This window comes from Protopterus annectens, chromosome 13.part0 (assembly GCF_019279795.1).
Source record: "Protopterus annectens isolate FY-2018-M chromosome 13.part0, PAN1.0, whole genome shotgun sequence".
Taxonomy (NCBI): Eukaryota; Metazoa; Chordata; order Ceratodontiformes; family Protopteridae; genus Protopterus; species Protopterus annectens.
The window spans coordinates 972,317,200-972,341,031 of NC_056747.1; the positions used below are offsets into that span (position 1 = coordinate 972,317,200).

At 45.8% G+C, this 23,832-nt stretch overlaps 1 protein-coding gene across 1 annotated transcript in view; it reads left to right on the plus strand.

The window, feature by feature from the left end:
• LOC122788003 (bromodomain-containing protein 3-like) overlaps window positions 1–23,832 on the plus strand; it is a 1,216,914-nt gene that overhangs the window by 1,063,642 nt on the left and 129,440 nt on the right. Inside the window, exon 6 of the mRNA XM_044054929.1 lies at window positions 1,559–1,930. Within this exon, the coding sequence (XP_043910864.1) occupies window positions 1,559–1,930 (372 nt within the window). The remainder of the gene's footprint in view (window positions 1–1,558; window positions 1,931–23,832) is intronic.

Sequence of the window (23,832 nt, forward strand, 5' to 3'; positions counted from 1 at the left end):
GACCTGGTCCTTTTTCCATTTGTAAGTTTCTTCTTCCTTTGGGAAGTATTGTTTATGCTTGGTGTTATTGCCCTTTTGTCAACAAACGAGATCTGGGTACTTCCTGCCTTGCATCATGGGATATGGGGCTGCCTCGAGCTGGTAAAAGGAGTTCTCGAGCTAAAGCAAGCTCCGAACCCATCAAGCAAGAAAGAAGGCGAGAGAAGACAACTAACATGGAACGTTATGGTAGGTACATAACTTCTTATTTTCTCATGTCCAGATTTTTGCCTCATTTTGTTTGGTCTGTTCTTCATAAAGTCTGTGGTTTTCATACATATCACATGTTGAAGTCACTATATTTGAGTTTGTATCCTTCAGAGAAAATGCAGATGAACACATCCTATTACTCTAGCTGTTTTCTAAGTTTGTAAGAGGAAGGGAAACTTTATCAGTACAGACAGCAGGCAGAACCAGGTTTCTCTTCTGCTGCTCTCATTTGCTGGTCTGTACTGGTAAGTTTTACAGTGTAGCTTTAGACCTGAGCTTAACTTAAGCAGGGGGTGCTTAAAATTTAAGATTGAGTCTTGCTGTACTATACTGCTTAACTGAGTTGTCTTTTTCCTTGTATTAGAGGGTAATTACCGTGCTCCGCGCACTAGAATTGTGTTGTCTAAGGTAGAGATCCAGCTGATAACTGCATTCCTCTGTAGCTTAGCTTTGGAATGCATCTCTACAGCTGTGAATTGGTTTTAATTTATTTTTATTTACCAAGCTTAGAAATTTGGACATGGACTCAAGAGCATCAGCGTTATTTGGTAGGAAAATGCTGTGGCCTTTTTTGAGAAAAGTTGTTCTGGTTTACCTTTTCTTTGTTTGCCTCTTCCTATTTTTTTATTCGGTCCTAAGTCCTGAACTTTGCAGCAAATACCCAGATGTACAGTAATTGAGTGAATAACTGATAATAATTACTATTCTTTAGTGGCATCTCTTGCTTGTAGAGCATTGGATTTTACCACCTGACTGTCCCTCCTGGTGCTTTCTTGAAGCCTTATCGTCTTGTTGGAGAGATGCGTTAAGTTTGAAGAGTGTCTTGTCTTTATTGGGTTGGAGGCTAAGGTCTCAAGACCAGAAGTCTATAAGTTGGAGTTGGGTAATGGACGAACAGAGGAGAATGGGGTCTTGCACTCAGCACTGATAGAATGTCTGCTGACAGATAAGGAAGGTAGCTGAAAAACTGATGCTAACATTAATTTCTGCAGCTGAAGAAATATTATACATGTAGATCTGCTGAAGTTATTCCTTGAATCCATTTCTTTAGTTAGCTACGTACATGTAGAAGTATAACATTTAAAACTAATTACAGGTAAAGTGATGTCCTCTGGGGTTAATTAACCCCAAGAGCATGCATCAGACAGTCTTCCCATGTCCTGCACAGTTGAGAGTCACTAAACAGTTTACTTTTAGCTGAGATTAACTGGAAGTATATGGAAAATATATACGAACTGCACGTTGAAGTGTTGATTGATAACTGTAGATTTTAACTTAAATATTGACATCACCTTTGTGTGTGTTTCAGAAAAAGGGAGTGAAACGAAAAGCAGATACAACTACACCCACAACATCTGCAATTACAGCAAGTCGAAGTGAGTCACCTCCACCTGTTCTAGATACAAAACAAGCAAAAGTTGTTGCTAGACGAGAGAGTGGAGGACGGCCAATTAAACCACCTAAAAAGGACCTTGAAGATGGGGAGATTCCACAGCATGCAGGGAAGAAGTGCAAGTTAACGGAGAGTCTCAAGTACTGTGATAGCATCTTGAAAGAGATGCTCTCCAAGAAACATGCAGCTTATGCTTGGCCGTTTTACAAGCCTGTTGATGCTGAGGCTTTGGAACTGCACGACTATCATGACATTATTAAACATCCCATGGATCTTAGCACTGTAAAAGTATGTTGATGCCATTATGATTTATACTACCACCGACTTCTTGTGGTCGTGACTGTATTCTCCGTAATGGGCTCAGGTGTTATCCTGTCAGTTCAGCCAGTTTAACTTTAATTGCAAAGCCATATAGTTAGATATTGCATCTGTCAAACTCTTGTGTTTAAGCCTTTGTCTGTTTTAATGCCTAGTTTTGCAGTAATCTTGGCATGCCCCCCCTAGGAAAATATATACTGTGACATTTTAAATAGCACTAAACTGGGGAATATCTGGTTTTCCTTTTAGGTTGTTGCTGTACGTTATCTAATGACTTGGCCTGTTTTTTTATCCGCAGTAGTATGCAGTTGTGCTGCATATATTGAGCAGACTGCTGGTGAAGTGTAATTTGAGTACTTTCAAAAGGGAATTTCAGAGCTAGTCATTTTGAAACTGTAGAGGACAGGAGAGTAACATCTTGTAAAGTTAAATTTTGTGCTTCTTGATTTTGTTTTATATCCAGCTTAATTTTTTGAGCTTATTAAGTATTTGAGCAAGTGTAACCTCTTAAAGTATAGGGGCAGTGGTGATACTTGATGTCTGCAGAGTGGCAGAATTAGTAGCATTGTCACCTCACAGCAAAAGGTTCTGCTGTTTTGACTACTTGGGTGCTTCTGTGTACTCTGCACGTCCCCATCTGTGGTTTTTTGTGTTGTTTTTAATGCAGGTGTTCTGGTTTCCTTTCTATCTCCAAATTCTAAATTGACTCTAGTTATATGCTGTGTTTTTCTGATACTGAAGTGCCTGCCAAACTACGTTAATTGCTGTTTGCCTAGTGAGACATATGGATGGCAGTGGCTTTTCGTAGGGTTGCTGTAATTTGGATGTGATTCTGTAGCAGTAGATGGATGATGGTGAATGTGCTTTTTGATTTGTGCACTTTTCCAGACTTTAGAGTAATCATGTTTGATAGAAGTATGCTAGCCTGGTGCATCACCATTGTTTAACAGGATGAATCGATTGTGAACAGTATGCATAATGAAGGAACCAGTATAAAATCTAAGTAGGTGAGATGGGTACTTATGAATTTGTTTCTCCAGAAAGATTTAAATTTTATGAAGAAAGCTGTGTATGCTGCCTATAGTAAGGAAAGATATTGTTAGTGTGTCACTGTTGCAGTCCTGACTTGTGGGATTTCCTGCCTTGGAAGCCCTTTGCTGAACAGAGTAAAAATGTTCGTCTTCCTATGGCCTGCGGATGCCCTTTCTTGATGTCAGTATGCTTGGGTGTAGGTGGAGTCTGTAGACAACATGACTTGATTTCTTATTGCTGCTGAAACCCGAAACAGAATTCCAGTATATGCGTCATTCGGTCCATGCCCCAGTGAAATTTTCAAATAGCTAAGTACCCTGGAGGGGAATTATTTTCTTTTACAGTCTAATGTTAGATAAAGTTAACAAGTGTATCTGTTGTGGAAGTCAAATCCCACCCCGAGACCTGCACTCCCTTTGCGTAACCTGTTTTGGGCCAAGACCTTTGTCCCTAACTGTTTCTCTGCCCATTTCAATTCCAGAACTATTTGGTGCAGAGCAGTCATTTTAGCTAGGTTCATTAGGGAGATGTTACACTGCTGCAGTCATTACACTTGGGTTATCTTGTCGTCAGGCTGTTCCCCAGTCGGCCTGAGTTCCAAAGTCTTGGTCCGGCGTCGGTTGCTGTTGCCTCCTCCCTGACGTCAGTGCGACAGGGGGTATATAAGATGCAGCCGACACCATTTTCTTCAGTCTTTCTTGCCGCGCGGTGCCCGAAGCAAAAGCAGTTCGCAAGGGCCGGTCGGCAGTCTCCTGAAATTTTCATTCCGAATCCGGAACCAAAGTCTTCTACAAAGCTAAGTAACCCGTTGGGGAAACATTTTCTTGCCTCAGACCGATGTCAGTAAAAGTTAATAACTGTATTTCTTGTGGGAAGCAAATACCCTCATAAGGATTTCCATTCCTCTTGTGTCCCATGCCTAGGCCCTGACCACGATGTCACTGGTTGTCGGTTTTGTGCTAGGTTTAACAAGTGCACTATTAAATGTCGGTTTGATTTTGCCCGACATTATTTTGGTAGAAAATTTAATTATACCATGCCGTCGGAACTTCCGACGACCGGAATACAGAAAAAGCGCAAAGATAAGGATAGGCATCCGAGGCCCAAAACTGACTAAGCCTCTTCTAGGCCAGTCGCCGGTTCTCCCGTTTTCAGTGAGGCACCTTCGCAGCCCCTGACGACCGCTTCTGTAGAACCTCAGGCCGCCTCTGACTCCCACGTGGAGATGGCTGGGCCTTCAGACGCACAAGTTATTCAGCCTACCGAGACTGACCTGAGCAACCCACAGCTTCAGAGGGTGTCTTCAGACCTATTCAGTTAAGCATTAAACCCTCAGCTAAGTCTAAACCTCCTTTAAAATCAAAGAAACAAATACAGCATTCTCCAGGACAGGCCTCCATGCCTAAGAAACAAATGCTCAAAATGGCTGAAGACCTAATCACTCTGATCAGGGGGTCCGATCCCTCTCCTGATAAAAGGCCTAGACAGGATGCAGACTATGACTCCTCCGACCAGGTGTCCATCTCTTCTGATTCATCCTCGGACCTAGGATACTCTTAACCCCCTTATGAGGATTCTGATGCTGAGTTATCAGTTCCATCAGCCTCACCGCCTGAGGACTACTCCTGTGGGGAAACCCTACATACCATGAGGGAGCATTTCCACTGGGAAGGCCAGGATTACTCAGAATTCAAGAAAAGGCTCAGAGGCTTCCTTTTATTACCTCAACACAGATCCCTTGCTATTCCACCAGTGTTGGATATTGTGGATGATGTGCATACTGAATCCAACTTAAATCCTGATTCCTTACCTCCAGCCCCTGTTAAACCTGACAGCTACTACAGAGTCCCTGACTCACATAAATTTCTGTATAAAAGCCCTGTAGCTGACCCTGAAACTATTTCTCAGGGACCCAAAGGAGTTAAGGCCTCATCAGCCAAGAATCCAGTTTCCTCTGACAGAGATTCCAGAGCATTAGATGGAGAAAGAAACTATATACGTCTGCAACTTTAGCAATGAGAGCCTTAAATTGCCAATTTCACATGCTAAAATATCAGCAATTTTTACTGTTTCAGTTAAAACAAAAAATGCTTCCAGAATCAGATCCTCCTAATTTTAAAGAAATGCAGGATTTACTGCATGCAGCTGAACAAGTGGGAAAGCATACTTTGCAATGTGGTTTTGATTCTCTAGAGGCCTCCTGCAGAGCAGCAGTTACAGGCTCTGACATTAGAAGACATGCTTTGTTAAAAGAACATACGTTACCAGATCATGTTAAAGCAAAATTATTGGATGCACCTTTGCAGCAGGATGTGTTGTTTGGAGTTAAGGCAGAAGAGGTATTAAAGAAAATGGAGGATAAGGCAAAATCTATGCAAATGGTGAAGGATTTCTTACAGGTTCAGCCACCTAGATTTAGCAGAAACTGGCCAACTAAGAATTGGTCCTTTCCAATTACAGACAGACCTCAAAGGGGAAGATACAGACATCCAAGAGGTAGAGGTCAAACACAAGGTCCTTACAGGCCTCGACAGTGGGTTGCATCAGGCCAGAAAGAAGGGGAAGACGGACCCCAACCATACAAAAAGCAGCTCCAATGACTTCCCACTACAGCTGCCAAACAAATCCCTCTTGGCAGCCCCCTTGGGAGGAAAACTGGCACTCTTCTACCACAATTGGCAAATGATCACCAAAGACAAATGGGTTCTCAGCATTGTATTTCAAGGTTTCAAGGTTACGGGTTCCACTTTCACACTCAGTCAAGGTTAAAAGGACTGCCAAATCTGACACCAAATCAATGGGAAGAGGCTCAAAAACAAATTACAGCACTCATGGATATGAGAGCTATTGAAAAGGTACCATCACAGGAGCAAGGACAAGGATTTTGCTCGAGACTCTTTCTGGTACCCAGAAAGTTCAAAGCCTGGAGGCCCATTCTGGATCTTTCATCTCTAAACACTTAACTGGATGTTCCGAAATTCAAAATGTTGACACTACAGCAACAGCTTCAAATGCTGGGCAAGAAAGCTTGGCTCGTGACTTTGGACGTCAAGGAGGCATACCTGCATGTCCCTATCAGACAAAACTGCAGAAGATACCTCAGATTCATAGCTGGTTCAATGCACTACCAATTCTCTGCACTGCCCTTTGGCTTATCTACTGCGCCCAGGGTCTTCACAAAGTGCCTGGCACCATTAATTGCATTTTGCAGACAGAAAGGAATTAAAATTTATCCGTACCTGGACGACTGCTTGATTCAAGCAGAGAGGAAGGACATTCTTCTAAAGCGTCTGGCGTTTGTAAAAAAGTTAAGTTGCCTAGGGTACACAGTAAACGAAAAGAACTCAAAACTAGTGCCCTCACAAGAGATTATATTCCTGGGTGCCAGCTTGAACACAACGGCCCAAATGGCTTTTCTCACGACAGACAAGCAAGGACAACTGACTCAATACTTTCAATTGATGGCAACTAAGACCCAACTCCCTGCAAGGAAAATTCTGCAGGACTTGGGTTACATGGCATCCTGTATACTACTAATTCCATATGCCAGACTGCAATATGAGGAAACTACAATGGTACCTAAAGAATGTATGGTCTCAACACTGTCAAAGTTTGGAAACAGTTATACCACTAATCCCTTGCCTTCAACAGGAGTTTCAATGGTGAGCTTAAGCTTGTCACCTCAACAAGGGACAGCCCTTTACACAACCCACAGCCAGGCAAACACTGACAACAGATGCATCGGATTACGCCTGGGGAGCACACATGGCAGGCAAATGTATTCAGGGCACGTGGCCTGCAGAACAAAGGCATCTTCACATCAGTCAAAAAGAGATGCTAGCTATACAAAATGCCCTTATAGCTTTCAAGGACCTGCTGCATCCAGGACAACTACTGCTAAAGACAGACAACATCACAGTTATGTGGCACATAAGCAAGGGGGCACTCACTCCTACCCCCTATGCAGACAAGCCATGACCTTGTGGAACACAGCTATAAACCTTCAAGTTCATCTGCAAGCACAATTCCTGCCAGGAGAGAAAAACACACTGGCAGACGACTTAAGCAGAAACATCATGGATCCCCACGAATGGGAATTGAATCCACAAATATTCAGAATGATAACACAGAAATGGTGGCGCCCAGACATAGATCTGTTTGCATCCCCAATAAACTGCCAGCTGCAAAAATTCTGCACAAGGACTTACCATCCACAAGCATGGAAAATGGATGCCCTCTCATTCAGCTGGGAGAACCTACAAGTATACGCTTTCCCACCAGTACCTCTCCTGCCAAAGGTACTCATAAAAGCCAGGCAAGAAGAGCCAAAGATGATCCTGATTGCACCAGACTGGCCACGCCAGCACTGGTACCCAATCTTAAGGAGCTTAGCACAAGAACCACCCTGGATTTTGCCTCATATCCCACATCTGCTGACTCAACACAACAATCAAATACTACACAGCCAGCTAAAGACATTAAACCTAGCTGCATGGAAGATTCCTTAGTCAGGCAAGCAATGCCTCTCTCCAAAGCTGTTATGGATGTGATTCTGGAGGCCAGAAGGCCTAGTACCAGGAAAGCCTATTCGGATAAATGGAAGAGATTCTGTGCCTGGAACCAAGCTCACAGCCTTGACCCTCTTGTCCCAAACATTCCTCAGATACTACAGTACTTAACTGAGATGCTGGACAAAGGTCTCTCCTCATCTATCAAGATCCACGCCTCTGCCATCTCTGCTCATTACAACACGGATCCACCAATTTTCTCTACTCCTCTGTTAAAACAGTACCTCAGAGGGGCTAAAAACATAAGACCGCCCCCATAGAGCACCTACTCCAACTTGAGACCTCAACTTTGTTTTGGAAAAACTAACTTTACCTCCTTTTGAGCCAGCTAACACAGCAGAATTAAAATATATCTCTTGGAAAACTGCTCTGCTCCTGGCAATAACATCAGCACGAAGAGTTTCAGAATTACAGGCACTAATGGCAGTGGAACCTTTCCTCATTTTCCACCAGGACAGGGTGTCTTTAAGAACTAACCCTACATTTATGCCAAAGGTGGTATCCAGTATGACTCTAAACCAAACTCTTCACCTGCCAACTTTTTATCCTAAACCACAGAGTAAAGGGGAGAGACTAGTGCACTCTTTGGACATTCAGAGGCAGTTACACTTCTACTTGGACAAAACCAAACCTTTCAGAAAATCTGAGCAATTATTGGTAGCATATGCTGCAGGAGCACAGGGAAAAGCCATTTCAAAACAGACCATTTCAAAATGGATAGGACATTGTATACGTTTCTGCTACACATACCATGGGAAACCTGTACCTAGCATTAGATCTCACTCCAGGGCAACAGCCACTTCAACTGCCTACCTCAGGGGAGTACCTATCAAGGATATTTTTTAAGCAGCAACTTGGAGTTCTGTACATATCTTCACCAAGCATTACCATCTGCCTCTATACTCTAAATCCAGAACTGGCTTCGCCACTGCAGTGCTGCAGGGCCTTATAGCCACCCCTAATGCCTTATGGAACCAGCCACCCTACCTCAGCTTTGGGATTCTACCCAAGTATAATGACTGCAGCAGTGTAACACGATGAACATAGTACAGTTTTGTACCTACCATAAATGTAGATGTTCGTGTGTGTACACTGCTGCAGTCCAGGTTACCCCCCCCCCTCCTTCCCCTCTTACTGGCTGGTACCTACCTATGTCTTCTACCCTTACTACCTAAGGGGAGTATTTGCTGGTAGCTGTAAGTTGTTTTTTTGCTTTTCTTATGCATGTTTTGTTAGCAATTGGAATTGCCTACCTATTTAGAGGCACCTGACATCTGGGGCAAGAAAAACTGAAGAAAATGGCATCTGCTGCATCTTGTATACCCCTGTCGCACTGACGTCAGGGAGGAGATGACAGCAACCGATGCCGGACCAAGACTTTGGAACTCAGGCTGACTGGGGAACCGCCTGACGGCAGGATAACCCAAGTGTAATGACTGCAACAGTGTATACACTCGAACATCTACATTTATGGTAGGTACAAAACTGTACTTTGCTTGGTATGGCATCTGTTTGTCCCGACATCGATGTTCCAAAGTGCAAATGTCCCAAGCTCGTGTACTGAAGACACCCATTCTCCATTTTCTAGCCTTCAAGACTGGTTATTGCAGAAGCCTGTGAGGCACCTTCACAACCCCTTCCCACACCCGAGGTGGTAGAGAAGGCCTCTATCGAGACCCTTTCGGGGTCTGATATGCAGTTGGGCCCTTTGTGTTCACCAGTCGTTGTTCGATGTTCTTTGGTTGGGTCCGAGACCACGTTGTAGATGTTCTTGGTGTTTCACTGTTGCAGTCATTACATTTGGGTTTTCTGCTTGCACGTAGCCCTCAGTCAGTCTGTTTAACAAAGTCTTGGGTCCTGCGTCGGTTGCTGCCCTTCTTCCATGGCGTCAGGTCATCAGGGGTATAAAACATGCAGCCGACGCCATTACATCAGTCTTTCTTACCGTGCGGGGCCCGAAGCAGAAGCAGTTCACAAGTGCTGGTCGGCCGATTCCTGAAATTTTCGTTTACGAGTTTCAGAACCAAAGTTTTCAACTAAAGCTTAAGTACCCCGTTGGGGAAACTTTTTCTTGCTCCTTACCAATATCAGTAAAAGTTAATAATTGCGTTACTTGTGGAAAGCAAATAACTCATAAAAGATTTTCATTCGTACTGTATTCCTTGCCTAGGCTCTGACCACGACTTACCTTGCTGTCGGTTTTGTGCTTTATTTAATTAGTGCACTATCCGTCGTCTGTATATTTTCACCTCTAAATATTTCGGTTCTCACTTTAATTATCCAGAAATGTCAGTCATCCGACTACCGGGATTCCGAAAAAACACAGACTGGCCGCCGAGGTCCAAAACTGCCGAACGCGCTTCTCCTAAGCCAGTTCGCCGGTACTCAGTGAAGCGCTTTCCCAGCTCCTGATACTCGCTACTTCTGATTCGCAGGCCTCTACTGAGACTCATTCGGAGTCCAGTATGCCGCAAGATGCTTCAACTATGGAACCCGCGGAGGTCTCTACCTTGGATGGGTCCGGAACCGCTGTGCTGGCAGTGGCTTCTGAGGGTGTATTCAGGCCTACGGACTTGCATATTAAACCAACGCCTCCTTTTTTTACTTGGGCCTAAATGTCGAACCATGCCTAAGAAAACAACGCCCAGACCACATGCTCAGGCCTTTATGCCTAAAAAACAAATAAGAATGGCTGAAGATCTTATAACTCTAATCAGGGGTAACCCCCCCCCCTTCTAAGAAGCCTAGGATTGAAGTTGATTATGAATCTCCTGATCAGGATTATGTTTTTTCTGATTCTTCTGATGATCTGGATTTGCCCTTATCTACTTATGAAGATTCTGATGCAGGTGACTCCATTCCCTCTGCTTCCCCTCCTGAGGATTTTTCTTTTGGGGAAAACTTACATACTCTAAGGGAGTGTTTCCACTGGGAAAGCCAGACGATGTAATGGGATCCTATCTCGCCTACATTCATAACTGATGGGCTCGGAGCCGATCCATCGGCTCCGACTCGGCCAACTAATACACTAGCACGAAGTCTCTCATTGGCTGGGCTACTACCTATCCCAGGATGCACTACACCTGCTTCCCCAGATCTCGTTTGCCACTTTACAAGCTGGACGTGGTCTTGACTTGGCTGGAGCTAAGTGGTCCTTTTTTTTTACCTTTACTGGTCTTTGACCTTGGGTTTTTTCTATATATTAATAAAACAGCTGTTTTAACAGCTATTCTTTGTAAATTTGTTATATCTTCAGTTGCGTGTGTGAAGTGATTTCTGGTACTTTATTTTTGCAGTCGGGCAAGGCCCGTTTAAGTTAGAGGGCCTTTGCCCTACCTTTGAGTGCTGTTTTAAGTGGTGTTATTGTTGTTAATTGTTTTTTTTTTTTCGGACTAAGCCCGTTTAAATTAGAGGGCTTTGGGCCGCTGAACTTGTTTTGTTCTGCGTCTGTTCACTGTGTTCTTGTCTGAGGTAATTTTTCCTCTCAGTACTCGTGCCTTGTGTCTCGCGCTCTTCAGTTGGCGCAAACCTTGTTAATATATTTTTATTGCTTGTACGAGGGCCTGTATTATGTCAAAAGAGCAGAAGTCAGGCTTTAAGAAATGCACTCGGTGCAATTACAAAATGTCCATCACAGACAGCCATTCAATTTGCGTTTATTGTTTGGGGCCGAAACATCTACAGGAGACATGTAGTGTCTGTCATGCTTTCTCCTCTAGGGTTCTTCAAGAACGCAAAAACAAACTGATACTGAAGGGCTTATTAAACCCTCCTTTGAGGAAGCCTTAGATCCTCCTGTTGCTCCCAAAAAGAAAAGATCGTCGGCTCCGACAAGTCCGTCGGAACAGACTACTAAAAAGCAAAAATTGACTACTTCTTCCTTGGCTCCACTGACTTCGGGGCCAAGGGTCGAAGGGTCTGCCTCGATACCTCTTTCCTCGGCTCCATTAGTTTCGGAGCCGCAGGTTGGAGTATCGAGAGGTGAATCACCTCCATCGGTTCCAATGGCTTCGGAGCCGTTGGAGGTGTGCAGCTCAGACTCTTCCCCCTCGGCTCCGAAGAAAGCTCCTTCGGCGCCGATTGTGGTCCATGCTGTGGTGGAACCGGCGCCGATAGTGTTGGAGCCTTTTCGGAGCCGGTCCCCTACTCTCTCGGAGCCGAGAGGAAAGTCTTCTCGTCGGTCTACCTCCTCTAAATCTTAGAGACTGTCTGATCAGGATCTGGATAGGATGATACAGAGGCTTTTCCAGTCTCCAGTTTTTGCTAAAATGGTCTCTGCTCCAGCCCAGTTGGCTTCGAGCCGATCCCCCAACACATTCGATTCCTCCTCCAACCTCCTCGGAGCCGTTGGAGTCGGTGGTGGTGGAGCAAAGCGAGCCATACGGTCGGAGCCAAGACCCCTTGAGGTCTGTCTGTTCCGACTGTGCTTCCTACCCTGTCCTCCGGTTCAGGGTTTGGTACTCGACTTCTTCAGCCGGGCTCGAGGGAACACTTTGGGATTGGGTGCTTGGTGCCTAGTCTTCCCTCGAGCATCGGCTGCTGGAATTCCCAGTGCCATCGTGGCCTCTAGACCAGTGACCTCCATGGAGTCTGGAGGTCCGCCTTTGAGGCCATGAGGAGCGCTGGCCATGCCTTTGCCGGTTCAGCAGGCTTCTACCTCACCGTCCCTAGACTTGGAGACTGGTGCTTCTGTTGTGTTGCAGTCCCCCGGCAGCGGGGCCCAGGGCCTGAGGATACCCCCATCGGGTTCCTTCTTCCGGGAGGTCCGTCCGAAACTGCTTCGGACGAACCCCCACGGATGAAATTGTGCAAGAGGAAGCACGTAGACTCCCAAGATGAGTCTGTTACATCGGATACTGACCTCGATGACGCAGAAGGGTCCCCCAAATCATCTTCTGATGATATCTCTTTCTCAGATATCTTGGAGATTCTGAGACAGAGAGGTGATTGACAGGCCAAAACCCCTTCAGCTGAGGAGTCAGTCTTCCTCAAGGCCTTTGGGGCCCAGCCTTCCGCCTCCTGGGTGTCACCGCCCTTCGATGAACTCCTTGATTTGGCTTCTCGAAGGGCGTGGGAACACCCTGATTCTGTGGAACCGGTGCCTGCGAGACCCAATAAGTTTCTGTCAGCCCCCCCCCCCAGAAGGAATTTCTGACGAAGGGTGTGCCTGTAGATGCTATGGTGGTGGCTTCTGCCACACAGCAGGACGTGGCAGAGGCTTCAACGTCTGTCCATCCTCCTAATAAGGATTCCAGGAGCATGGATAGGTGCAGGCGTACCCTGTCTTCAGCGGCTTTTACCCTACGGTCGCTGAATTATTTATGTCATTTTACTAGGCTGCAAAGGGACCTCCTTAAAGAGCTAAATGACTCCCTCACTGGTAATCTACTTGAGGCGTTGGCCCCGACTGTTGGCGCCCAGATGACTACCCTGTTATCCATCATTAACTCGTCCATGAGGCTCATTTCGTATGCGGCCAAAGGGGCGAGTGGAGCAGTGGGAACAGGCGTTGCCCTCAGGAGACACGCCTGGTTACGCTTGTGTCCATTCGCGGAGGCCTTCAAGTCTTCCTTCGCCCCCTTTGATGGGTCATCTTTGTTTGGACCCAAGGTGAAGGACACACTAACTCGGTGCGAGCAAGAGGGCAAGACTCTGACTGCCGTTGGGGCCCGTTTTTCCGCTCCTTCTAGGCCTTACCCCAAGGCTCAGAGAGGAGGGAAAATGTGGTTCAGAAAATCTCAGAAGTCCTTCCCTACTCCACCCAGTGATTCCCCCTCCAGAGGCAGGGGGGGGGGGGGATTCTGGAAGACGCCGCCCCAGAGGTGGCAGTGGCCCCCGTAACTCTGGAGACCGCGACTCCTTTCGTGGTTCTTCATACAACCAGCGTCCCTGAGTTGTTGCCCGACTGTGCAACTCCAGAGCCAGTCGGGGGTCGTTTTGCGGCGCACCCACAAGCTTGGAAATCCATAACAAGCGATCAGTGGGTGCTTCACATTATTACCGGAGGATATATCCCCTTCAACAAAAACCCCCTCTTTCCTTAAGGGAAATCCCGGACGTACCACCCAGTCAGCGGGATCAGGCAGCAATAGAGGTTTCAAAGCTGCTAGAAAAAGGAGACATCCAGCCTGTCCCCACCGACCAGATCGGATCAGGAACTTACTCAAGATTATTTTTGGTACCAAAAAAGACAGGGGACTTCAGGCCCATTTTGGACCTCAGTTCATTGAATCGTTTTGTGCAAAAGTCCAAATTCCGAATGGTCACCCTTCAATCTATTCTTCCTTTGCTGGAGAAAGATGCATGGATGTGCTCCATAGATCTCCAGGACGCTTACTATCACATTCCGATAGCTCAAGAGTCCAGGAGACATTTACGCTTCCGCCTCGGAGTCAGTCATTTCCAATTCCGAGCACTGCCCTTTGGTCTCACCACAGCCCCCAGGGTGTTCACCAAGTGTCTGGCAGTGGTGACTGCTCACCTGAGGAGTCTGGGATTCCAAGTGTTTCCATACCTAGACGACTGGCTCCTTACTGCCACCTCCAAGCATCTACTATTCCAGGTGCTCAACGCCACGTTCACCTTGGGCCGTTTCTTGGGGATTACGTTCAATTGGCAAAAATCTGTACTACAGCCATCTCAGCGTATTACTTTTATAGGCGCAGACTTAGACACAAAAAGAATGCGCACTTTTTTACCGGCAGCAAGAATTCAGGTTCTACAAAATCAAGTCAAATCCTGTTTTCCCCTATTAAGAGCCCCGGCCCATTGGATTCTACAACTGTTGGGTTCGATGGCGTCAACCATACTCTTAGTCCCTTTAGTCAGACTTCACATGTGAATATTACAATGGCTTCTGTCGGTTCAATGGTCCTATCAGGAACTTCCCTTGAATCATTTAGTCATGATCACGGAGAGTTGCCGTCGGGATCTGCGTTGGTGGCTTCTCCAATCCAATGTCGACCAAGGGCAACCCTTTATTCCTCAACGTCTCGTTGCCACTGTGACTACGGACGCCTCCCAGGTAGGGTGGGGGGGTCATTACCTGGACAGGTCGGTCCAAGGCACATGGCAAATCCAGGAAACGCATTTGCATATCAATATCCTGGAGATGAGAGCGGTACTCTTGGTACTTCAAGCTCTCCATCACGCTCTTCCGCAAGGTCCGATTGCTATCCTATCCGACAACATGTCGGTGGTTTGGTATGTAAACAAGCAAGGTGGAACCAGGTCTTACCCACTGTGCAGAGAAGCCATGAGACTTTGGCACTGGGCGGTAGCTACCAACCACTTTCTAATGGCAACGCACATACCGGGGAAATCCAATGTGATTGCGAACAGATTAAGCAGAACCATTCTTTTACCCCACGAGTGGTCCCTCAACCAGAGAGTAGCTGCGAAAATCTTCGACAAATGGGGTCTCCCTTACTGCGATCTGTTTGCCAGCCCTCACAATGCGAAATGCAGAGAGTTCTTCACGCTGTTCTCCTCCCAGGGACAGATTCCCAGGGACGCTCTGACCCACATTTGGCCCCCCGGTCTTCTTTACGCCTTCCCTCCGTTTCCCCTCCTACCGAGGGTAATACAGAAGGCCATTTACCTGGAGAGCGAGATGAATTTGATTGCCCCGCACTGGCCTCGTCAAGTTTGGTTCCCTTTCCTACAGAGGCATGCGGTAGAGGGTCCATGGTTTCTGGACCCGGTGCCAGACCTGTTGACTCATCAGTCAGGACGGCTTCACCCGTCTCTCAGGTCTTTGAAGTTGGCGGCATGGTTACTCCACTTCCATCCTTAGTCCGAGACAATTCTCTTTCTCCGGACGTGATCCACATATTGTCTTCTTCTCATAAACCTTCCACTGTCAAACTTTATTCCAGCAAATGGAAAAGGTTCGCCTTCTGGGCTCAGGAACGGGTATAGACCCCCTTACTGCACCAGTATCGGAGGTTCTGAATTTCCTGGCCTCCCTTTTTCAGTTGGGCTCTTCAGTTTCTACCATTAAAGTTCAGCTAGCGGCTATCTCTAATTTTCATGCTTCCTTTGAACCTTCATTGATGTCTCACAAACTTTGTAAGGCTTTCCTTAAAGGAGCATGGCTCCTTTCACCCTGTCCCCCCTTGGGACTTGAATATGGTTCTTGCTGCCCTAACTGCCCGTCCTTTTGAACCAGCTGCTACCTGCGATTTAAAATTTCTGTCCTGGAAAACGGCCTTTTTAGTGGCCATAACTTCCGCCAGGCGGGTTTCAGAACTTCAAGCTCTTTGTTCTGATCCTCCCTATTTGATTTTTCACAAGCATAGAGTTTCCTTGAAATTAAACCCCTCCTTTTTACCAAAGGTAGCCTCTTCCTTCTATATTCAACAAACTATAGAGCTCCCTGTGTTTTTCCCAGAGTTCTCTAATAACGCAGAATATATCTTGCATCAATTGGACGTCCATAGACAACTGCGTTTTTACTTGAATAGAACTGCTCATACGCGGAAATCAAATCAATTGTTTGTTTCCTTTGCAATGAACAAATTGGGTCAACCAGTAGCAAAAACCTCCATAGCTAAATGGATTAAAGATTGTATCATTTTTATTTATTCACAGGCTAACAAAGAGCTTCCCTTTCCAGTCAAGGCTCATTCTACCAGGGCAATAGCTACTTCTGTAGCTTTTCACTCCAAATTATCTATAGATGATATTTGTGCTGCGGCAACCTGGACTTCTCCGCACACTTTCATTTCACATTACAAATTGGATGTGGTTTCTCGAGGCAGGGCTTCCTTTGGTTCCACAGTTCTCAGGAGTGTTTTCCAATGAGCCACCCGGGATTTAAGTGCTAGGGACGCTGTCCCATCAGTTATGAATGTAGGCGAGATAGGATCCCATTACATCTTTTAGTTATGTACTTACCATAACTTCGGATGTATGGGATCCATCCCTACATTCATAAGTACCCACCCTCCTTCCCCCTTCCATTCGGATTTAGAGTAGCTGTAGTCCCATTTGGAGATCTTTTCTTGAAGAACCTTAGTTGGTTGTAGTGACTACTAGTTTTTCTGTGTTTGCATGGATGTATGAAAGCGAACAAACAAGATCTGGGGAAGCAGGTGTAGTGCATCCTGGGATAGGTAGTAGCCCAGCCAATGAGAGACTTCGTGCTAGTGTATTAGTTGGCCGAGTCGGAGCCGATGGATCGGCTCCGAGCCCATCAGTTATGAATGTAGGCGAGATGGATCCCATACATCCGAAGTTATGGTAAGTACATAACTAAAAGTTTTCTGATTCAAAAAAGAGGCTTAGGGATTTCCTTCTCCTACCTCAGCATAGGTCTTTAGCTATTCCTCCTGTACTAGATATTGCTTTTTCGGAATCTAGTTTGGCCCCTGATTCCTTGCCTCCTGCTCCCAGAAAACCTGACTGATACTACAGGGTCCCTGAGTCCCACAAGTTCCTTTTTAAAAATCCTATTGCAGATCCAGAGACTATTTCACAGGGGCCCAAGGGCAGTAAGACTTCTGCTGCTAAAAATCCTACCCCTTCTGATAGAGACTCCAGGGCGCTGGATAGATGGGGTAAGAAGGTTTACTCTTCTGCAATCTTGGCCAGTAGGGATTTAAAATGCCAGTTTCATATGTTAAAAGTATCAACAACATGTTATTGGACTGCTTAAACAGAAAATGATTCCTGACTGTGTGGAAAATAAAGAATTACATGATTTAATGCATTCTGCTGAACAAGTTGGAAAACATACTTTGCAATGTGGTTTTGATTCATTAGAGGCCTCTTGCAGGGCTGCTGTTACTGGGTCTGTGCTCAGAAGGCATGCTTGGCTTAAGGAGCAATCTTTGCCTGATCATGTTAAAGCTAAATTGTTGGATGCTTCCTTAAATCAGGACCGCCTGTTTGGCAACAAGGCTGAGGAAGTTCTTAAAAGATGTAAGATAAAGCTAAATCTATGCAAACTGTTGAAAGATTTCTTACAAGTTCAGCCTCCTAGATTTAGTAGGCACTGGCCCTCTAAGAATTGGTCTTTTCCAGGCCCTTCCAGATCTTCTCAAGCCAAACCCAGACACTGCAAAACCCCCAGGTTTCAGTTCCAGGGGACACACAGGACTAAGCAGTGGGGGGCCTCCACTTCCAAATCTGGGAGTAATAAGACTCCCTCCTATGGTAAACTGTCTCAATGACTTCCTTTTAAAATTTCCAAGGACTTGTCAACTGACTGCCCCTTTGGGGGGAAAGATTGCTGTTCATGCAAAGAGTTGGGAACTCCTTACCCAGGACAAATGGGTTTTAAATAGTGTCCCAGGGATACAGATTTCACTTCCACACATTGCCAACACCAAGCGGGTGGCCAGACCTATCCCCAAATTAGTGGGCAGAGGCCCAAAAACAAGTACTGTTTCTCTTAAGCATGGGGGCTATTCAACTGGTACCAGAAGAGGAAAAGGGACAAGGTTTCTACTAGAGACTTTTCCTGGTACCCAGAAAAGACAATTCATGGCGTCCTATCCTGGACTTCTACTCTAAACACCATTTTGGAGATTCCAAAATTCAAGGTGATGACTTCACCAGTTACTTCCTATGCTAGGCAAAGATGCCTGGTTGGCTACTCTAGATTTAAAAGAAGCATACCTGCACATCCCAATCAGGGAATCTTGCAGAAGATACCTACGCTTCAAAGCAGGCTACACGCACTATCAGTTCTCTGCACTGCTCTTTGGCTTATCTACTGCGCCCAGGGTATTCGCAAAGTGCCTAGCTCCAGTTATTGCATTTTGCAGGGAAAGAAATATTCAGATGTACCCATATCTGGATGATTGTCTAATTCAGACAGTAAGCCAGGACATACTTTTGAATCAACTGGCCTTTGTACAAAGGGTTCTAACTTTTCTGGGTTACACCATAAACGAAAATAAGTCACACCTGGTACCCTCTCAACAAGTTATATTCCTCGGAGCAAGCTTGTATACAGCTTCCCGGATGGCTTACCTCATGCCAGATAAACAAATTCATTTGACAACCTACTTCAAACAAGTGGCCACAAAAACCCTGCTATCTGCAAGACAAATACTGCAAGCCTTGGGGTTCATGGCCTCCTGCTTTCTTCTAATTCCATGTGCAAGACTGCATATGAGGAAACTACAGTGGTATCTAAAAAGCCTAATGGTCTCCACATTCTCAGGATCTAGAAGCAATGATTCCTGTCATACCTCGCCTACGCCTAGAGTTCCTTTGTTGGACAGAGGCCTGCCACCAAAACAAGGGACTACCTTTCACACCACCCCCTGCTACCCACACCCTAACAACAGACGCATCAGACTATGCATGGGGGGGCTCACCTGGCAGGAAAGTGCATTCAGGGCAAATGCAACCCAAGTCAAATGCACCTGCATATCAATCAAAAAGAAATGCTAGCTGTACAGAATGCTCTGACAGCCTTCAAAGACTACATGCTTCCAGGACAACTAATGGTAAAGACGGACAACCACCACTGTTATGTGGTACATAAGCAGGGGGATACACATTCTTACCCCCTCTACAGACTAGCCATGGCATTGTGGAACACATCCTTGAGCTACCAGGTGCACCTACAAGCTCAATTCCTGCCAGGAAAATTAAATATACTGGCAGACGGACTTAGCAGAAATCTCATAGACCCACACGAGTGGAAACTGGAACAAAGGATTTTCAACATGTTGACAAGCAAATGGGGGAGCTCAGATATAGACCTATTTGCCTCTCCCCAGAACTGCCAGTGGGCAAATTTTGCAGGAGGACTCCCCACAAACAAGTCTGGAAAGTGGATGCTCTGTCCTTCATCTGGAAAAACCTGCGAGTCTTGGCCTTCCCCCCACTGCCTCTGCTCTCCAAAGTACTGCTAAAAATGAAACGGGACAAACCAAGGATGATTTTGATTGCTCCATACTGGCTGCGCCAACACTGGAACCCCCGCCTGCACAGTGTGTCACTGTTATCCCCATGGCTCCTGCATGAGACTCCTTCCCTGTTGTCTCAGCCGGAGCACCAGATTCTGCACCCTCAGCTTCTAACACTGAACCTTGCAGCCTGGCTAATTACATAATCTCTCCTTTACCATCCCTCAGTAAACCTGTGATGGATATCATTTTAGAGGCAAGGAGGCCTAGTACTAGAAAATCTTATGCTGAAAAATGGAAAAGATTCAGTGCCTGTAACCAGTCTCAAGGAATGAGCACAGCAGCACCCAATTTACCTCAGATTTTACAGTACTTAACTGAGATGCTTCACAAGGGCCTGTCTTTTTCCTCCATTAAAATCCACGCCTCAGCCATTTTAGCTCATTATAACACAGAACCTCCCCTCTTCTCTCAACCACTGCTCAAGCAGTTCCTCGGAGGGGTCAAAATTTTGAGACCACCCAGGAGAGCCTCCAACCCCAGCCTGGGACCTTAACTTTGCATTGGAGAAACTTACTTTACCTCCTTTCGAGCCAGCAGCAACTGCAGATTTAAAATTTCTTTTTTGGAAAACAGCTTTCCTTTTAGCAATCACTTCAGCTAGTAGGGTATCTGAATTACAGGCCCTTATGGCAGTGGAGCCTTTCATCATCTTTCATGCGGGCAGGGTGTCCCTCAGAACCAGTCCATCCTTCATGCCCAAGGTAGTATCCAGTGTGGCTCTTAATCAGTCCATTCATTTGCCAACCTTCTTTCCCAATCCACAGAACAAAGGGGAACGGATACTACATTCCTTAGATGTGCTTAGACAACTTAGATTCTACTTGGACAGGACTAAAACTCAAAGGAAATCTGAACTGTTGGTGGCATTTGCTGCAGGGGCTGAGGGGAAGGCTTATTTCAAAGCTAACCATTTCTAAATGGATAGGCCATTGCATTCATTTCTGCTATAAGCACCATGGAAAACCTATCCCCTAGGGGATCAGACCTCATTCCACCAGGGCTGCATCTAATTCTACAGCCTTTCTCAGAGGCGTCCCTACCCAGGGGACATCCTAGAAGTTGCTACCTGGAGTTCTGTACATACTTTCACCAAGCATTATCATTTGCCAATTTTCTCTAAATCCAGAGCTGGCTTTGCCACTGCAGTCTTGCAGGGCCTTATAGCTGGTCCTAATGCTATCTAAATTCCTCCTCCCAACTATAGCTTTGGGAATCTACTCAAATGTAAAGACTGCAACAGTGAAACACGAAGAACATAGTACAATTGTGTACACTTACCGTAAATGTAGATGTTCGAGCTTATTCACTGTTGCAGTTCTGTTTACTCTCCCTGCAGTCCCCTAACTTCTTTTGGCTATACCTCTACTTTCCTTTACTATGCTTAAAAGCCTTTCTGGCGTATTTGCTTTTTTGTTGGAGGTTTATCATTGTACGTTATATTTAATTGCTTCCCATTAGGGGGGCACCTTACATCTGGGACAAGAAAAACTGATGTAATGGTATCGGCTGCATGTTTTATACCCCTGACGTCATGGAAGAAGGGACGGCAACCGACGCAGGACCCAAGACTTTGTTAATCAGGCCGACTGAGGGCTACTTCCAAGCAGATAACCCAAATGTAATGACTGCAACAGTGAATACACTCCAACATCTACAGTTATGGTAAGTGTACACAACTGTACTGTCTGCTTCTGGCGAACACAGCACTTCCACTACAGCTCCAAGGTCTTCAGGCGTCCATGCCCCTGACATACCAAAGCCTTTAAAAAAAAAAATGGAAAGCCATCTTCTTTCCATTCCAGCCCTACCAGCTCCCACCCTTAGGCCTATGAACAGGACTTTGTTAAATTGGCAGAGGATTTGCTTTTCTGGGTTAGGGGCAGACATTCTCCCCCTAAACACAACTCAGGAAAAAGGAAAAGAGATCCAATCCCAGGGGTTATTACTGATTGTTCTGAGACCAGGCAGGTCTCTGACCAGGAGGTCTGAGTCTTTGAGGAGGAGGATCTCTCTTTGGTCTCCTTTGAGGAGTCCGATTCAGAAGAAACTTTGCCTTCTGCCTCCCCTCCTGAGAATCTGTCTCTTGGGGAAACCTTACATACCCTGGGGGATCATCTTCATTTGGAAGAGCAAGACACTCTCCAAGGTAAGGGTCAGGGAATTTATCCACTTACCAGAGCTTTAAACCCCTATTTTGGAGGTAGTTGATGTTTTCCAAGAATCTTCTCTGAAACCAGACTCCCTTCATCCTGCACCCAGGAAACCTGATGGATTCTACAGGGTTATGGATTTATGTAAGCACCTCTTCAAGAACCCTTCAGCAGACCCAGAAGTTTTTCTTCGTGGCCCCCAGGGTGCCAGAGCCAGCACATCCAGAAGTCCCCTGCCCAGTGATGGAGAGCAGAGCCCTTGATAGATTTGAATACACCTCTGCCACTTTTATCTATGAGGGCACTCATCTGCCAGTTCCACATAATAAAATGCCATGAAACATTACTGGAACAGTTGAGACAAAACCTATTGAAAATAAAAGTTTATCTAAGGAATTACTGGACATTTGCAGTTCCACCTCGCAGGTGATCAAACACTCTTTATACTCTGTTTTTTATGCCTTGTTGGCTGCCAGCAGGGCTGCAGCCACTGGATCTGTCATTAGGAGACATGGATGGCTAAGGGAACAAGCCTTCCCAGAGCATGTTAAATTCTATCTTTTTGATGCTTCTTTGGGTAAGGAATTTCTCTTTGGTCCAAGCCACAAGCTGTCCTTAAAAAAAAAAAAAAAAAAAAAATGGAGGACAGAGCCAAGTCTATACAGATAGCCAAAGGTTTCTTGCAGGTACAACTACATTGTTTCAGTAAAAACTATCTTGCTAAGCCCTGGTCCTTTCCTCCCCACCCCAAAGCAGGTCAAGGTAGGGCCCACAGGGAAGGGACCACACTCAGTGACAGGAACCTGGGAAAGGACACTCCACTTCCCCAACACTAGGGACTCTCACTACTCAGGTCCCTAGTAGGGAGCTGTTTTGATATGTTGTCTTTAGAGCACACTCCCCTCCTTTCCTTTCCCTCCCACTCCTGTCCCCAGACCTGAAGAAAGACTGCCTCTATTCAGGGAAACTGGCCTCTCATTTCTTTGGACCAGAGAGTTCTGCTTATCTGTTCCAGGGTACATCACCTCTCAGATCTTCTCCAGTTCATCTTTTGCAGTATTTTTAACATGATGGAGGTATCTGTAGCAGGTGATCTGACGCTGGCCACAGTGCACAAAAGTCTTTAATTATTGTAGGGTATGTAGTAGATAGCACATAGGCTGCTGTCCTATCTCGGCCATATAAGTGATGTATGCATGCATCTACCTCAGAACTTCTCTGCCACCAAGTCAGTACACCACCTTTGAACTTGGGTCTGCTCACAGAGCCATTTGCTGTTTTCTGCAAATTCTCAGATAAGTGCCGCATTGGGGAAATCTTGTTTATTTTAGTACAGTTTAGTGGTAGGGTTCACGTCATCCAAAAAAGGTAAGTACTAGTATGGAAGACACATTCCACATAAGCATAGCCATCTTTAGTGTCTGTTTTGCCAATGACCTACCCATGACCACAAATCCCGTCCCATTTGCCAGGCCTTCAAACCCAAGACCCTTAGAAGTAGGCTTTCCTCCTTAGCCATTTACTTGAAAAACTAGCACTTAGAGAAGAGTGCAATGGAGGGATCCCTGTGACTCGAGGTTGAGTTGGTTGGTAAGCAGAAGGCCAAAAAGCCAAGGCCTGAAGCTGCTGCTGCACCTCTCCATACTGACATCTCTCCCGTGGCGGATGAGAGCCCAGAGTTACAGCCAATTTCTGGCTCCGGATCACAGGCTGAGGCCAATGTTCAGTCCGTCTTTAATCTGACCACTGGCACGTCCTCAGAGGCTGAGCAGGCATCCATCCAGGATAGGACGTGTGGGGGAACCGAGGCTCATAGTAATTGAAGACCCTAAAGGGATACTTTAGATCCTGGTGCTCGAGGAAATTCACTCTCATTGAGTGTAGGCCTGTCTCTGGCCTTCTGACACTACATAGGGCAGAACTGCATCAAAAGAAGAAACAAAAAAACAAAATATCTCTCTTCTCCAAATGAACCTCTTAGTTATTGGAAACAATTCACCAAAAGTATTTTCAAGACCTTTATGGCCCTCAGGGGTTTCATTCCCTACGCCACCATGCACAACATCTCCATAAATAAGGAGTCAGAGAAGAGGTTTCCTCAAATGAAGAGGCCTCCTTGGAAGAGGAATATGTGGCCTACTGTTTGCATATCCTCTCCCCTCTAGATTATGCTTCCTCAGAGGAAGATTCCA